Source organism: Anser brachyrhynchus, assembly GCF_964034855.1.
Source record: "Anser brachyrhynchus genome assembly, chromosome: 1".
NCBI classification, from domain to species: domain Eukaryota; kingdom Metazoa; phylum Chordata; class Aves; order Anseriformes; family Anatidae; genus Anser; species Anser brachyrhynchus.
Genome location: NC_137694.1, coordinates 212,250,628 through 212,266,225, shown reverse-complemented (window position 1 = coordinate 212,266,225; position 15,598 = coordinate 212,250,628). Strand labels below are relative to the sequence as shown.

Below are 15,598 nucleotides of genomic sequence, written 5' to 3'. Positions count from 1 at the left end.
CCCCAGGGGGTGCTGAGGATGCTGCAGCTGTACAACCCCCCCCCCCCCGGGCACCCACCCAGCACAGCCGCACATAAAGAGCGGGCCCTGCAGCGGGGCTGGGACACACCAAGTCTAGGACTCAGCAGGAGAAAAATACAATTTATTTACAAGTAGAAACACTTTAAAAATGTCTCCTCTTGCCCCAGGAGTGCCGCAGGGTGAGAGCAGGCAGCAGGGAACCAGGTTCTCGCCGGGGGTGTGTGGCCCTGCCCAGCCTGGCTGTCCCCTTCCCCTCGCCCTGGTCCCCAGGGGCTCCCAAACCCCTGGCAGCTCTGCCCCGGTCTGATGCTGGGCCAGCCCCCCCCCCGCTTCCCTCCCCAGCCCTGGGAGGGTTCAAACCCCTGTGGCAGGGCAGGATTTGGCCCCGCACAGAGACTGGGGCGGCCCTGGGGCAAAGCAGAGCCGGGGTAGGGGCACGGAGGTGGCCCGGGGGAGCAAACGCGCCCCACGCAGCTCAGGGGTGTTACTGGGACACGCAGAGCAATGTCGGGGGGGGGGCGATGGCCCCAAGCACCCCTGGCACTGCTCCCGGTCCCGGTGCTGCTGGGGCTGGCAGGGAGAGGCGAGGGGCAGCGGCTGGGTCCGGGCAGAGCTGGCGGCGCGGGGCTGGGGACCCTCAGAACTTGGTGTCCTTGAGCGCCCTGCGACTGGCCTGGAAGAGAGAGCAGAGGGTTGGGGGGGTCACCCCTGGGTGGGGGGCAGTGGAGGCAGCTGTGCCTGCACCCACGGCCTCGGCGGCGCGGCGGGGACGGCCACCCCACCCCGACAGCAGGACCCGGTCCCGCTGCCCCACGGAAATGGGGCGGGGGATGAGGCCGTGCCTCACAGCCATCTGCTCTCCAGCTCACGTGCCCCATAGCGGGGGCGTGGGGTGAGCTTGTGCTTCCCCTCCCCACGCCCCGGGAGGGGGGGGGGGCTCAGGGACGACCCCCCCCTTTGCCCACCTTGCCCTTGGGGGACTTGGCGGAGGCGATGCGGGGCGAGCGGCGCGTGGTGCCGTGGGGCGAGTTCTTGGGGGTGGCTTTGCGGCTGGCGGCCCGGCGCAGGAGGCTGTTCCCCAGCTTCTTCGGGGTGTTGAGGATGCTGAACGCCATCGACTGGCGCCTCTCGGCCTGCGGGGGAGGACGTGGGGCTGTGAGGAGCTCTGGGCAGGACGGGGGGGGTCCCAGGGGGGTCCCAGGGGGGTCCTGGCCCCCCTCCTCTGCTCTCCAGCCCCCACGGCCCCACTCACCTGCTTGCTGGGTGCCTGCTGCTCGCTCCGCCGGCTGACCTGGGAGCTGCGCCGCTCGCCGCGGTCCCGGGGGGTCTGGGGACGCGGGAAGCAGCTGACGGGCTTCTTGGACTGGAAGAGAGGGGACAAGGGGGGGGGGACCTCAGCTGGGGGCCAGGCCCGTGGGACCACATCCCCGGGAGCACACAGCGAGGAGGGGAGTGACTGCAGCAGAGCCTGGGGGGGTGCTGGGGGAGGCAGAAGAGCTCAGAGCTGTCCGCCCCCAGTGCGCCAGCCCTGTCCCACTGGAGGCACTGGCCCCAGGGGTCCCCATGCGCAGCCATAACCAGGTCCCTGGCAGCACCCCCCCAACTCCTCCGGCTCCTGGGGGTGCCTGCGGTGGGCCCAGGGGCTCTGCTCACCTCGGGGGTCTCGGGGCCCTGGTGGGACTCATCCGAGAGCCGCTTGCGCTGCTGCCGGGTGGTGATGCCCCCGGCCCAGCCCGCGCTCAGGGTGCTGCGGCGGGCGGCCGTGCTCGCGGCGATCTGCGCGGGCTGCATGCTGGCGCGCCGCAGCGTCTCCTTGGGGTCGCCCGTCTTCATCTCCTCGTCCGTGATGGTGCCCAGCGAGTTGGAGGGCTGAGGAGGGGGCGATGCTGAGGGGGCTGCCCTGGGGGCCAGCCGCGCTCCAGCACCGGCCTCCGGGCACAGCGGGGACGGGGACGGGGCAGGGGCAGCCCCAAAAACTGCCCCCTTACCCGGCTCTCCAGGGGGTAGCAGGTCTTCAGGTGGGGCGGGCAGGCGCGGTTGCGCTGCTGCAGCTCGGCGATGCGGTTCCAGTCGTCCAGCTGCTCCGGCTCGTCCTGGCACGTCCCCAGGTAGATGCTGCTCCGGCCTAAAACCGAAGCGGTGAGGGCTGGGGGGGCAGCAAGGCGCAGCCCCCAGCCCCCCCCCCCCCAGCAGCATCCCCCTGCCCCGACTCACCCAGGCTGGAGCTGCTGCCCGCCTGCGAGCGCCTCAGGGAGCTGCGCGTGGCCGGCCGGTAGCCGGGGAGGCTGAGCAGCGCCGAGTGGCCGGGGGTCTCCTGCGGGGAGGAGGTCTCGGGCTTGGCGAGGGATTCCTGCGAGGGGAAGCTGGCGAGGGAGCGGGCAGAGGTGGCCGAGCGCAGCCGGCCCTTGCCCGGGGCGGCTTTTTGGGGCTGCTCCGAGCGGACGCTGCAGAAGGACGTGTCTGCGCTGAGCGGTTCCTCCGTCTTGGGCTCTTTCTGGGAGAGGAAAAAAAAACCAGGGTCAGAGCCCGCGGCGAGCCCCCGGGCCGCGCTGCGTCGTGCCGTGCCCTCACTTTCGTCATGGTGATGTTGATGATCTGCGTGGTGCGGCGCCGCGCCGAGCGGGTCCTGCAGCCCGAGTCGAGGGAGAGGTCGCCCAGGGAGCTGGCGCTGCCCTCCAGCTTGGACTGCGTGCGGCTGGGGATGGGCGTGAAGTAGAGGCTCTCCAGGGACTCCACCTTGCGGGGCAGCCGCTGGGACGCCCGCGACTCCGCGCTGTCTGGCACGGCCGAGGCCTCCGACTGCGAGCGGGCAGCCTTCCTGCGGGACAGGGGGGAGGGCGACGCGAGGGTTCGCCACCAGGAGCCAGAGTTTGTGATGCTGGCAGCAGAACCGGGCCCCCCGAGCCGCGGACAGCGTTACCTGGTGGAGTTGAGGGGCTGCAGCTCGTCGAGGCTGAGGTCGAGGCTGTCGGTGCTGAGGTCGGCGGGCTTTTCACGGAAGCCTTCCCGGCTCTTCAGCGTGTCCGCCGTCACCTGGAACTTGCCGAGCTCCCGCAGCTGCCGATCGGCAAACTCCACCTGGGAGAGGAGCAGTGAGAGGCAGGCCCTGCGAGGCGAGGAGGAGGAGGAGGAGGAAGGCAGAGCCCCCCCGCGCCGTGCCCACCTGAGCCTCCAGGCTGCGGACCTGGCTGGTGAGGTTCCTGCAGTTCAGCTCTGACTCCTTGGCCTGCAGGACGCTCTGCTGCAGCTCCTTGGCCAGCCTCTCCGACTCCGTCCTGAGCTCCGCGTTCTCCTTCTGCAGCTGCTCCATCGCCTTCAGCTTCTCCGCCAGGTCCTGGTTCTGCTGCTTCTTTGCGTCGTAGTGAGTTTTCGCCTTCTCCATCTAGGAAGAAGCGGAAGGAAGAAAACCTGCAGCCCATCGAGCCTCCCACAGGGCAGGGCTGGGGCTGGCGGCTCGCAGCCTACCTGGGCTTTGTAGTGCTCGGCTGCCTGCTCCTTCTGGGCCAGCTGCTCCTGCAGCTCGGCCACCTTCTCCTGCTGGCGGGTGGCCTCGGTCTGCAGCTCGCCTTCCAGCACCTGCTCGTGGGGAGGGAAGGCAGCGAGTCAGAGCCGCCCCCATCCCTGTGCCACCCGAGCAGCACAGCCACAGCTCTCGGGGAGCCGAAGAGGCCACCAAGAGCCACGGGGCTCGCCGGAGACAGCCCGGCTCAGGACACAGCTTCAGGTCCCTGTCGACTCACCTTAACTCGCTGCTGCTGGGTGCGGGTGGCCTTCTCGTGCTGGGTCAGCTTTTTATTCAGCTCCTCCACCTGGAAGGGCACGGATTTGTTACACCAGCCCCGGGCACAGGGCTCCTGGCCGCAAACTCCCCCCTGCCACAACCAGCCCCGGTTGTGAATTCCTCCCTCCCACGGCCCCGGTGCGCAGGACGGCTCCCAGCACCCCGCGCCCAGCACCCCGCGTGTCGGTTAGCGGACCCGAGGCAGGCAGCTTAGGGCTGCCCCGTGTTAGTCCCTGCGGGGAAGAGAAGAGCTTTGCTCTACAAGCACAGAGCCGCCAGGCACTAGAAGCAAACCGCGACCCCCCAGCGGGGAGGACGAGAGGAGACGGGGCGCAGCACGGCACGCGGCACCGCGTCCCCCCCGGGCCCTCAGCTGGAGGAACCGCCTCCGCTGCCAACGGTTTGCTGCGGGATAAAGCAGCAGGAGGCCCAGCCCCGCGGGGCTGCTCCGTGCCAAATTTCAGCACGGGGCTCCAAGGGGCTGTTGCCACCCCGGGCACAAGGCGTCCCCCTGAGGGACCGGGGCGGCTGCCTCCAGCTCGCCCCGTGCACAGCCAGGCCGGGCGTCCTGCGGCAGCACCGGGGGCTGGGGGTGAGGATGGGGATGCTTTGTCCCTCCCACAAGCCGATGGCCCCTCTTGGCCCCACAGGCTCCTGGCCACATGTGGGGCAGGGGCTGGGGGCAGCCTCTGGAGCGGGCATCGGCCACATCTGCTCAAGCAGCAGCGGTTCCCAAGTGCTGGCTCCGAGAAGGGCGCTGCTTAAAAAATAATAATAATAAAAAGGCATCTCCAGCCAAGTCTGCGTTTTGTGCAACCTCGGCGCTCTCCTCCCAGCGTCAGCCTGCCCCCCTCGGTTAAAGAGGGTGGAAAAAAGGAGTGTTCCCAGCTCGCCAGCACCTCCTCTCTGAGGACAAGGCAGCTCCGAGCTGAGGACTCGTGGGCCCCCGTTCCTACTCCCCACGGGGCGGATGCGCGAGCCCAGAGACCTGGAGCAAAGCAGCGCCTGCGGCACGCGCTCCGGGGACACCCCGCAGCAGGGTCCCCACTGCAAACAGTTCACAAGGAGGCGGCTCTGCTGGAAGCGGCCGGGGCCACGCACCGTCACCGTTTAAGCAGCCGGCACTTCGCATGCGTTACCTGCTTAGCTTGCTCTTTCTGAAATACCTCTAGCTGCTCCACCTGTCGCGGGGCGAGCACAAAAGGCAGACGTGAGCACATCGCGGGCGCAGGGCACGCTGCCCCTCGCGGGGCCAGACCCCCCCAGCTCCCACGCCAAGCGGCCCAGGCTAAGGAGGACTCAGGTCTGTAGGAGATCCAAGCCCTGCTGACACTTCATTCCCCACGTACCTTTGTGAATTTGGGCCCTAAGAACCGCCCCCCCCCCAGCTTAGGAACAAAAGGGGTGGTGTGGGAGCAGAGCCCTGGCTGCGGAGGGCAGTGGCTTTTGGCGAGCAAGTTCTTGGGCAACCAACGTGGCTGGAAGCCACCAGAGCCCTGCCAGTAAGTGAGGACCAAGGCTCTGGAGGAGCTGACGTGTTCCCTCAGCGGGACAGAGCTGCCCAGAGCAGCCTCACAGCCAGGAAAAGCGAGACTGAGGGGGGCCAGATGAGCCCCTTCCCCACCAGGCTCTGCCTGCGCTCCCCCAACCCGCGTCGGGCACCCGAGCGGGGAGGTCCCCGAGCCCCTTACCTGAGACATCAGCTTCTGCCTCTCCTCCTGGAACTTCTGCCTCTCCTCCAGCACCTTCACCTTGGCGTTCTCGTACTTATTGCTCATCGCCTCCAGCTTCTTCGCCACCTCCTCGACCTCCTGCCGGCTGCCCGCCACGAGCTTCTCCGACTCCAGCCGCAGCCGCTCCAGCTCCCGCGCGTGCTTCTCCCTCGCCTGGCCCAGCTCCGCGTCCAGCCGCTGCTGCCCGCGGCTCGAGGTCTCGCTCAGCCCCCGGTTCTCCTCGGCCAGCCTGGCGTTGGCCTGCTGCAGCCCCGCCAGCCGCTCAGCGTAGCTCGCCGCCTCCTTCTGCAGCCGCTGCAGCGCCCGCTCCTGCTCCGCCGCCCGCTCCCGCAGGGCCGGCACCTCGGCCGCCTCCAGCTTGCTCCGGGCCAGCTCTGCCTGCAGCACGCCGGCGGCTTTCGCCCTCTGCTCCAGGTCGTCGCGGTGCTTGCTCTCCAGGGAGGCTCGCTCAGCCTGCAGCTGCTGGCAGAGGTGCTTGAGCGGCACCAGCTCGCCAGCCAGCGCCTGGGCGCTGCTGAGCTCCTGCTGCAGGGAGGAGAGGAGCTGCTCCTTCTGGAAGTACTTGTCCTGGCAGACCTTCACCTCCTGCCGGAGCTCTTCCTCGCGTTCGCTTTGGCAGTGGCGGTCCCTCTTCAGGGCCTCGATGGTCAGCCGCTGCTTCTCCAGCTCCTCCTGGCACCGCTGCACCTCCACCTTCATCAGCGAGCACCTCTCGGCCGCCCGCGAGGCGGCGGTGGCCATCTCCGCCTGCAGCACCCGCAGCCGCTCTTCCAGCTTCTTGCTCTTCTCCGACTCGGCCACGATCAGGCGCTTCAGCTCCTTGCTCTCCCCCTCCTTCTCGGTGACCTGCCGGTGCAGGATGGACACCTCGTGCTCCAGGCTGCCGATCAGGCTGTTCTTCCTCTCCATCTCCTGGATGCACTGGGAGATCTGCTCCTTCCAGCTCTCCTCCGACCTGCCCTTCTCCTGAGCCGAGGCGCGGAGGGACGCCAGCTCCTTCTCCGCCGCGGCGATGGCGTTCCTGCTCTGGGACAGCTCTTTGCCCTTGTCCTGCAGCTCTTTCCTCAGCGTCTCCACGGCGCCGTCCTGCAGAGCTTGGGCTGATCGCGCGGCCTCCAGCAGCTTCTGCAGCTCCGAGGCCTTCTCCCTGTGCTGAGCCGCCTCCCTCCTCGAGGCCTCCAGCTCCGCTTGCTGGTGCTGGGACGCAGCAGCCCGGGCCTCGGCCGCCGCCTTCTCCAGCGCAGCGATGGTGTCCTGCTGGTCCCGGCACCTCTGCTCCAGCCTCTCCACCTCCAAACTCAGCGTCTGAGCCTCTTTCAGCTTCTCCTGGTACAGGTCTTGACTTGAGCTGGATTCCTGCTCTCTGTGGCGGATCTTCTCCTCCAGGCTTTTGAGGGACACCTCCTTTGAGTACACTGCCTTGATGCTGTCCACCTCGGCGTCGCGGGCCCTGGCAGCCCCCAGGAAGCCCTGCAGCTCGTTGTCCACCTTGGAAGCCCGCTCCTTCACCGCCTCCACCGAGGCGAGCTCGCCCTTCAGCTTGCTGACCGTCTTCTGCAGGTCCCTCAGCTCCTCGCCCCGCGAGACGTTCTTCAGCCGCAGCTCATCCAGCTCGCCCTCCTTCTCCTCGATGAGCTCCAGGGAGCGGGCCAGCTCCTCCTGGTGCGCCGACCGCTCCACCCTCTGCTCGTTGATGGAGTTCTGCAGCTGCACCTCCAGCTCTGCCTTGCGGGCTTTCTCGGCGGCGCAGTCCGCCTTGGCTTGCTCCAGCTCCTTCTGCAGGCGCTTTGCCTCCTCGTCCCGGCGCGCCAGGTCCTGCCCGTGCTTCTGCAGCGCCTCCTCCAGCCCCGCGCTCAGCCGCGCCACCTCGCCGGCCAGCCGCTCCGCCTCGCGCTCCCGCTCCCGCAGCCTCTCGCTCTCCTGCTCCCCGCGGTGCCTGGCCGTGGCTTCGAGCTCCTTGCGCTTGAGCTTCTCCTCGGACAACTCCTTGGAGACGCCCTCGAGCGCCTCGGCCGCCCGCCGCACCTCCGCCTCCAGCTGAGCCACGCGCTCGGCCGCCGCTCGCTCGGAGGCCGCCACCTTCTCCTGCAGGGCGGAGACGTCGGCCCTCAGCTTCTGCCCCTCGCCCTCCTTCTCCTTCGCCTGCGCCCAGGCGCTGGACAAGTCGGCCTGGAGCGCGGCCAGCCGGTCCTGGTGCTCGCTGGCCAGGCGCTTCGCTTGGGCCTCCAGCTCTTCCACCTTCTCCTGCTCGGCCTGCAGCTGCTGGCAGGCTTGGCCGTGCTCCCTGCTCAGCGCCCTCACCCTCTCCTCCAGCCTCCCGCGCTCTCCTTCCTCCCCCTTGGCAGCCGAGGACGCCTCTGCCAGCTGCCGCTGCAGCGCCGCCGTCTTCTCCCTGCACTCCTCGCCCAGCTGCTGCAGCTGCGCCTCCAGCGCCTGCCTCCTCGCCAGCTCCTCGCCCCTCTCCTGCAGCGCCTGGTCGCGGCGCTGCGCGAGCTGCTGCCTCTCCGACTCCAGCTCCGCTATCCTGGCCAGGTTCCCCTCCAGGCTCTCGGCCGCCCTCCTCTTCTCGTCCTCCAGGATGCCCTCGGTGTTTCGCACCGACTCCTCCAGGAAGAGCAGCCGCTCCTGCAGGCGCGCGTTCTCCTTGGCCACCTTCTCCCGGTCGGCCAGCTTCTGCTGGCTCTCCTTCAGCCTGCCCTCCAGCTCTCGCAGCTGGGCTTTCAGCGCCTCAGCCGTCCCCACCTGGGCCGTGCTCTGCTGGCACTGGGCGGTGAGCTCCAGGACGCGGCCTTCCAGCTCGCGGACCTTCTGGCTCAGCTCAGCCTTCTCCTGCTGCATTTCCAGGGACGAGGCTTGGCAGGCCTCTCGGGCTTTCTCCAGGCTCTGCAGCTGGCCGCTCAGGGCTACCAGCTGCGCCTCCTTGGCCTGCTGGAAGCGCTGCAGCTCCTGCAGGGCCGCGTCCCTCTCCTGGGCGGCTTTCTCGCACTCGGCGCCGAGGGCGGCCAGCTGCCTGGCTTCCCCTTCCATCTCCTGCGTGACCCGCGCCAGCTTCTCCTCGCTGTGCTTCAGGCTGCCGCTCAGCTGCTCCACGCGGCGGCTCAGCCCGGCGACGGCCTCCTGCGAGGCTTGCTCCCGGCGCCGCAGGTCCTCCGCCTGCGCCCGCTCCTGCTCCACCTGCTGCTGCAGCCCGGCCGCCTCCTGCTCCCTCTGCAGCAGGAAGCCGTTCAGCTTCTCCACCTCGGCCGTCAGCGCGTCCACCTGGGCCGTCAGGCGCGCCTCCTGCGCCCGCAGGTCGTGCTCCAGCTGCTCCTTGGCCAGGCGCAGCTCGGCGAGGGAGCCCTGGAGGCTGGCGATGAGCCCGCCGAGCTGGAGCTTCTCCTCCTCGAAGCGGCTGCGCTCGGCCTGCAGGGCTGCCTCCCGCTGGCTCTTCTCCTCCTCCAGGCGCAGGATGGAGGCCTGGAGCTCGATCACTTGGGCGGTGAGGCTGGACACCTCCTGCTTTAGCTCTTCCAGCTGGCAGAGGGAAGAGGAAGGAGGAAAAAAAAGAAAACAAAAACATCCCCAGACGTTACTCAAGCGGTACCCAACAGTTTCACAAGAGCTTCACGCCAGCGGGAGCAGCCGGGCACGCTCCCTCCCTCCCTCCCTGAGCCCCCCGCACCCCCACGAGCCCTGCCTTCAAACGCCTTGGGCCATTTCTGAGAGCAAACTCCTTATTCCACCACGCATTTGTGCACACCACGCACAAATGCAGCTCCGTCCCCAGCTGCCCTGCGCTACTGGGGCTGGGGCGGCCGGCAGCAATGCGGGGAGCTGTTCCCAAACACTGCGTGCACGGGGCGCTCAGCCCCACGGCACCCACAGACAGCACCCAGCTCTGTCCCCTCTGCCCCCTGACCGCCCCCTCCCCACGCCGGGGCAGGCTTTGCTGGGCACTGCTCCACAGCCGGAGGAGTTTTGGGCCGGCTCTCCTCACTGGAGATCTGTCTGTACCTTCAGGATGTCGCCCATGACCTCGCCCTTCTCCTGCGTGCTGCGGTCCCCCAGCTTGGACAGCTGGTCCTCCAGCAGGGAGATCTTCCCCTGGAGAATCTCGATCTTCTCCTCCAGGCATTTCTGGGGACAGAGACGGGTGATGGAGCAGGGCAGAAGGCAGGGCAGCCAGGGGCAGTCACCGAGCTTTTTCCTGCGAGCTTTCTGACAGCCTCGTCTCGTGCTTTGTCGCCGGCGTGACGGCCGCAGCCTCACCTTCTCCTGCAGGGCAGCCCGCAGCTCGCCCTCCAGCTGCGCCTGCTTTTCCTGGGACTGCGTCAGGGCGGCGTTGTGCTCCTCGGAGAGCTCGTTCAGGGCGTCCTGCAGCTGCACCAGGTGGCTGGCGATCTCCCGCAGCTGCGGAGGGAAGCAGGGCAGGCAGCAGTCAGTCTGAGCTCACCCCGCACGGAAACAGCCGGGGCCATCCCAAATCCTGGGTGCTCGCGGGGCCTCGTCAGCCACCCTGCATCCAAGGCACCAAACGCGGGCAACGTCCCTTAGAGACTGGGGAGGCCAAAGCCAAAATGTAGCTGGTGCCCGGTGAGCCGTGGGAAGCACAGCGAACACAGCCTGAATTTTTAAGGCCGATGTTGCCCTTGGTCTGAGGGGTGCAGGGGTACAAATCTGGGGACAGCGCTCCTCCGTACCTTGAAGGAAAGGTCCCCGTTCTCCTCGGAGAGCTGGTTGATCTTCCGATCCATCTGGCCTTTCTCGGTCTTCAGGTCCTGGCACTGCTTCAGGGCCTCGTGCAAGCGCACCAGCAGGCTGCGGGAGAGGAGAGCAGGACAGGTGAGGGCACCGCTGGGCTGACGCTGCGGGGTACTGCCGGGGAAGGTACCCGGTGTACTGTGTGGCAGTGAGAGGGCACCGTGACAAACCCAGCCCAAAGCTGGGCCCTGGCGCTGCCGGGTAGAGCAGGGCCGGGGCAGGTGGTTGTGTTCTGCAGGGCCCTGAGCACCCTGAGCCGAAGGGAGAGGCAGCTAGCCCTCTGCAGTGTAAAACACATCAAAGAATCACCCCCCAGGCTGGAGCTGGGCGTCCTTCCCAAGCAAACACACCACTGGGAAAGGGACAGGGCAGGGACTGGGACAGCACAGCAGGCGACTTTCAAGCCCAGATCAGATCTGATCAAACTCGTGGGCGAGCAGCTGGGGAAGGGGAAAGGGTCGAGAGCTCCATCCGCTGCCATCAGCCTCAGAGTTTCAGGCCAAAAGCAGTTCTGGGCTCACTTAGCTGCAGCCCGTCATGAGCTGGGTGGCCTGTGCTGAAGATTCCTGCACCAAACACAACGGCTGGGCTCCAGCAATGCAAACCTTTGGGAAACAGCATCCAATATCTCCCCGAAAGCTTTCAGGGACACAGAGCCTGTCCCAGAGCTGGGAAAGCCTCCCCGTAGGCTGTAGCCTCTTCTGGAGGGCTACATTTGGGGCAGCGTGCCCTTTTCCCATAAAGGAGCTGGCTGCTGACGTGCAGAAGTGGCCGAGAGCAGCAGAATGATATGCCCTCAGCCCTGGCTTGTGCATTACCAGGGAAAAGACGGACAGCACGGAGCCGAAGGACGTGCGAGTGCCGAGGAGCGGCCCAGCAGGCGGGCAGCAGAAGCCCCCGGGGGCGTTACCTCTCGTTCTTCTCCCTCAGCTCCTCCATCTCCTTGGGCTCCAGCTGGTCGGCAGCCTGCCTCTCGTTGAGCAGAGTCAAGCGGTCGATCCGGTGCTGCATCATGGTGATCTGCGCCTCTGCGGCGAGAGAAGGGAGGTGGAAACGGGCGCGTCACCATCTCCTGCTGCACGGCCCCGGCAGCAGGGCGGGAGCTCTGTCCTCCCCCCAGCTCTCAGGAAACACTGAGCGAGGACCCAGGAGCCAGGCTGGCAGCGCCGCCGTGGGGCACCAGCACAGCTCCAGGTGCCTTCTGTTGCTCAGGATATACAAGGGGACGTAAGAGGGAAGGAGGAACCCGCCGTCCGTACGCGCCACGGGAAATCCCCGGCGCAGAGAGCGTTCGAGACGTGGGTGGGAAGGCTGCTACGCCTGCCAGCCTGTTCCCAGCCGTTTGGCAGCAGGACTAACAGCAACCTCCAAGATCTGCCTGCTCGGAGTTGTTATGACAGCGCTGGAGCTGCCTTGGCTCCCCCCAGCACTGCTCTCTGCAGCACGTTTTGTTCCAGGCTAACAGGCAAGGCTCCTTGGTGCAGCCGTGGCCCCACAGAGGCACGGCCAGCCCCAAGGTGCCCGGGCTGCTCGGGACGGCAGAAAAGCCCCAAAACCGCAGGCTGCGCTCACCTGGGGTCCAGCAGGACAGACCGTACCCGAGCACAGGGCGCAGGGGGGTCAGAGCTGTTACAGCAAGTCCCAGAACCCACAGGAGGTCTCAGTCCCAGAGACCCCCCCCCGCACCCCAGGACGCCCCGCCAGCTACCGACCCTTTTCCGTGATGAGCTTGCGGTTCTCTGCCAGCTCCAGCTCCAGCTCGTCCCGGTTGTCCCTCTCCACAGCCAGTTGCTTCTTCAGCCGCCTCAGCTGGAACTGGGGGGTCTGCATGACGTCCCCCACGGGCGAGGCCGGCGGGCCGGGCAGGATGCTGCGGGACCACAACGCCTCGCTCGGTTATCCGGAGGGGCAGGGAGGAGCTCCCGGTGCTCCCAGACCCGCTGCGATGCCACCACCCGAGCAGGAATCCCCCTGTCCCAGCCCAGCGCCAGCCTCTAGCCCGGGGGTACGAAGCCAGCTCCGGGACAGAGCGTCCTTCCCCTTTCCACCGCTGCCAGAGCCTGTCGCAGAGCAGTCAGCGTGCTCCAGAGGTGGAGGTTTAACGCTTGCTGCCAGAATGGCAGCAGTGATGCAAGCCTGGCCCTCCTCAAGCCACCCCAGGACAGGAGAGGACCACGACCTGCTCCGGGAAGTGTCTGTGCTAGCTGCAGAGCCAAAAAATAACTGGGGTAAGAGCAGCACAGAGCAGCCTGGCCGCAGCTCACAACCATACATCACAACGCCGAGCCCAAGGTGCCTGCACCAGGAGAGCACCGTGGCAAGCAGGGGCCCTCCTAGGGGTGTGTGGGTGCACCCCAAGGACACTTGTGGGTCCCATCGTCCGTTCTCCCCCCCCCCCCGGTACGTACCTGTTGACGCTGGAGGAGGAGGCGACCTTCTGCAGCTCCAGGAAGCGCACCTCGCGCGCCTGCGGGTGGGGGAGCCCCGGCGAGCGCTCCTCCGAGCCGCTGCTGCACGCGCCGGGCGAGGGCTGCGCTGCTGGAACACGGGAGCGAGGGGCAGGTGAGGGGCAGGCCACGGGCCTCGGGCTCACACCGGGAGGGTTTGCAGAGGTGAAGCCTCAGCTCTGAACGCCCAGGTGACTGCAGGCTCCCTCCGGGACGGGTCAGCCCGGCCAAAAAGCTGGAACAGCCCTCACATCCCTCCTGCCCCCCTCCACCCACACAGCGGGAATGCGCCCGGCCCCCCAGCTCCGTCCCCAAGGGCCTGTTCTCAGGGGAGACGAGGCTGTGCTTTGTCCTGTCCTTTGTCCCCTTACGGGACGCTTTTGTGGTGCTCAGTGCGACAGGCAGCAGCCCGGGGCCGTGGGCTCCGAGTGGCGTTGCTGCTCTCATGGGTTGGCAGCTGGAGCAGTGCAAACGGGGGAAAAACCAGCAGTTTTTATGCTCTGGAAAAAAGCCACCTGCGCTGCTCAGATGCTAGCAGCACGGGAGCCGGGCAGCGCGCAGCACTTGGAACATCTCACCCTGCTGCAGAAGTGAGGGCCTGTCTCTGTGCCCCCCTGCTGGCGTCTGGACATTGCCACAACAAAGACAAACAACCTTTCATTGTTAACAAGGTGCTGCACAGATGCCAGCTAGGGAAAACCCACGTCTGACAGCCTGCTCTCCCTGCACAAGGTTCATCTAACGCCAGCCCATCGGTGCCCGCAGCACAGGCTCGCGGGGTGGGCACCGCGCCGGGCACCGCGCTCACCTCTCCTCTGCAGAAACGCCTCCAGGTTCTCAGTCAGGCTCTCCTCGTTGTCCAGCACGAACTTGAGGATGTTTGCCAGCTCGACCTGCGCCAGAGGAGCCGGGGCTTAGCCGCTGCCCTGCGGCAGCTCTGGGACCGAGGGGCCGGTGCTGGCTGCGGGGGACGCGGGCGGGCGCCCACCCGGCCCCTGGCTGGCACCAGGGCAGTACCTGGGTCTGGTAGTCGAACTCGTTCCAGTTCCCAGAGCTCTTGCTGCTCATGGAGCTGTGGTACAGCAGCAGCACGGCCACCTGCAACGAGGCAGAGCATCAGGAGAGGAGCCGGGCAGCACCAGCCATGCGCGGGTTTGGCCCCCGAGCCGCTCAGCACCCTGGGGTGCAGCCCCCCACCCATCTCGGGGCCCAGGGACACGGCTGTCCCTTCCAGACCCCACGCTTGGTACGTGGCAGCAGGGACTCGGTCCGGGACAGAGGACCCCTTAGGCACGGCGGTACCTTGGCCAACTCCAGCTCTTCTCCCTCCAGGAGCTTCTGCGCTGACACCAGGTTCTCGGTGGTCGATTTGTGCTTGCAGAGCTCTGCAACACCAAATGGGATCTCCAGTCACACGGGGGCCCTGCCACCGACTGGGGACGAGCAGCAGAGGGAGGAGGAGGGAGGCAGAGTGATGGGAACGGCTTCCTGGAGGGGTACGTCACCCACCACCCCTCGGCGGGTGTCCATCACCCCAGGCCAGGGGCTCGCTCTGAGGGGCGCCGTGGATGCTCGCCCTTGGAGAAGGGGCCCGGGCGGCGAGGCACCAGTGGGGCTGCGCCACGGAGCTGAGCCACCAGCGCACAGCCCCTGGTGTTACCCGTGGCTGGGTTTTTTCCCCCTTAACCTCAGCCCTCTGACCACCCTCGGGATCGCTCTGTGCCTTTTGCTGCTCCGCCATCAGCACCAGCCCGGCTGCTGCGCTGCGAGGTGGGACACGGCACCTCCGCGCCCAGCGCCCCTGCTGCGGTGAGTACTCCCCAGCTGGATTTGGCCAGCAAGGACTTCCCAGATTGGATTTGGGCAGCCCTGCCTGCACCGAGCAGGGCTGGTGGTGCGGCCGGGGTCACCCGCTGCCCGTGGTGTGCGCAGGCACAGCACCGAGCCCTGGCAGAGGTGGGGACGGGGCTGCTGCGCCCCTCGGCGCAGGCTCTTACTCTGCAGAAAGCTGCGGATGAAGGCTGCTCGCTCCGGCAGGGGCTGCTCCAGGGCAGACTGCCCCTCCTCGGTCTTGTGGCTGCAAGAGAGCGCAGGCGGCCGCGTCAGAGCTTTACGGAGAGGCTGAACAAAGGCTGCCTTCACGGAGAGGCAGCTCCTTGCAAGCAGGGGGTTTCCCGGGGCCACCTCGGTAGCGAAGCGAGCAATCCCCCACCGCGCCAGAACCGTGTGGGCGAGTGAGCCCCACGCGCCTCTGCCCCCCGCCCTGGAGCCCGCGCTGGATTTAAGGGGGGGAACTGAGGCTGCCCCTGCCATGGCTCTGGTCCAAGACCAGGCTTTTGCTCAGCGGCAGCCGACACAAACGGCGGCCACGTGCCTAAGACCCGCGCCGGCCTGCGCTCCGCTGGGATTGCATCCGAACCCTCGGCTGCTCTCCAACTGCCAGACGCGGGGACTTGCCGGGGAAGGTGCAGGCACGAGGATTTCCCGTTCCCCGGTGCCGTGGGATCTCCCGGCCCCCTCCGACCAAAGGCAGCTCGCCCTCGGGGCAGCCCCTGCGATGCCCTCCCTGCCACCACCCCCTTCCCAAGCCGCGGTCGGGTCGGGCCGGGCCAGGCCGGCTGCCTGCTGAGCACACCCCGGTGATCCCTGCTAATCCCAGCCACAGCTCGGGCCGGGGAGGTTGAGCAGGTCCGGCTAAATATATCCCAGCTCCCTCCTGCCCGCCCAGCGCCCTCAGCGCCCCGCTCGGAGCAGGCTCTCGTTACGCCGCGCTGCAGTTAATTATAGCAGGCAGGCTCCGAGCGGTGCTCGGCCGGGGCGCAGCCTCGCAGCCGCCCCCCCCCCAGCGCCTCGCCGGGTCGCTAATTAAGCGCGTG

The 15,598-nt window shown here is 67.6% G+C and overlaps 1 protein-coding gene across 5 annotated transcripts in view; it reads right to left on the bottom strand.

The window, feature by feature from the left end:
- Positions 1–121: 121 nt before the first annotated feature.
- NUMA1 (nuclear mitotic apparatus protein 1) overlaps positions 122–15,598 on the bottom strand; it is a 20,885-nt gene continuing 5,408 nt past the window's right edge. For 4 of the 5 annotated variants that reach the window (XM_080607268.1, XM_080607269.1, XM_080607270.1 and 1 more), the window contains 23 exons: positions 14,720–14,799; positions 14,025–14,107; positions 13,740–13,820; positions 13,531–13,615; positions 12,684–12,813; positions 11,988–12,145; positions 11,186–11,303; positions 10,215–10,332; positions 9,784–9,924; positions 9,529–9,651; positions 5,494–9,048; positions 4,942–4,983; positions 3,762–3,830; positions 3,487–3,597; positions 3,185–3,403; positions 2,942–3,099; positions 2,593–2,839; positions 2,236–2,515; positions 2,010–2,146; positions 1,675–1,890; positions 1,274–1,384; positions 987–1,154; positions 122–694 (listed from right to left, as the gene is read on the bottom strand). In XM_080607268.1, coding sequence (XP_080463394.1) covers positions 659–694; positions 987–1,154; positions 1,274–1,384; positions 1,675–1,890; positions 2,010–2,146; positions 2,236–2,515; positions 2,593–2,839; positions 2,942–3,099; positions 3,185–3,403; positions 3,487–3,597; positions 3,762–3,830; positions 4,942–4,983; positions 5,494–9,048; positions 9,529–9,651; positions 9,784–9,924; positions 10,215–10,332; positions 11,186–11,303; positions 11,988–12,145; positions 12,684–12,813; positions 13,531–13,615; positions 13,740–13,820; positions 14,025–14,107; positions 14,720–14,799 — 6,466 coding nt within the window. In that variant the 3' untranslated portion in view covers positions 122–658. The remainder of the gene's footprint in view (positions 695–986; positions 1,155–1,273; positions 1,385–1,674; positions 1,891–2,009; positions 2,147–2,235; positions 2,516–2,592; positions 2,840–2,941; positions 3,100–3,184; positions 3,404–3,486; positions 3,598–3,761; positions 3,831–4,941; positions 4,984–5,493; positions 9,049–9,528; positions 9,652–9,783; positions 9,925–10,214; positions 10,333–11,185; positions 11,304–11,987; positions 12,146–12,683; positions 12,814–13,530; positions 13,616–13,739; positions 13,821–14,024; positions 14,108–14,719; positions 14,800–15,598) is intronic. The other variant, XM_080607267.1, reaches the window with a different exon arrangement.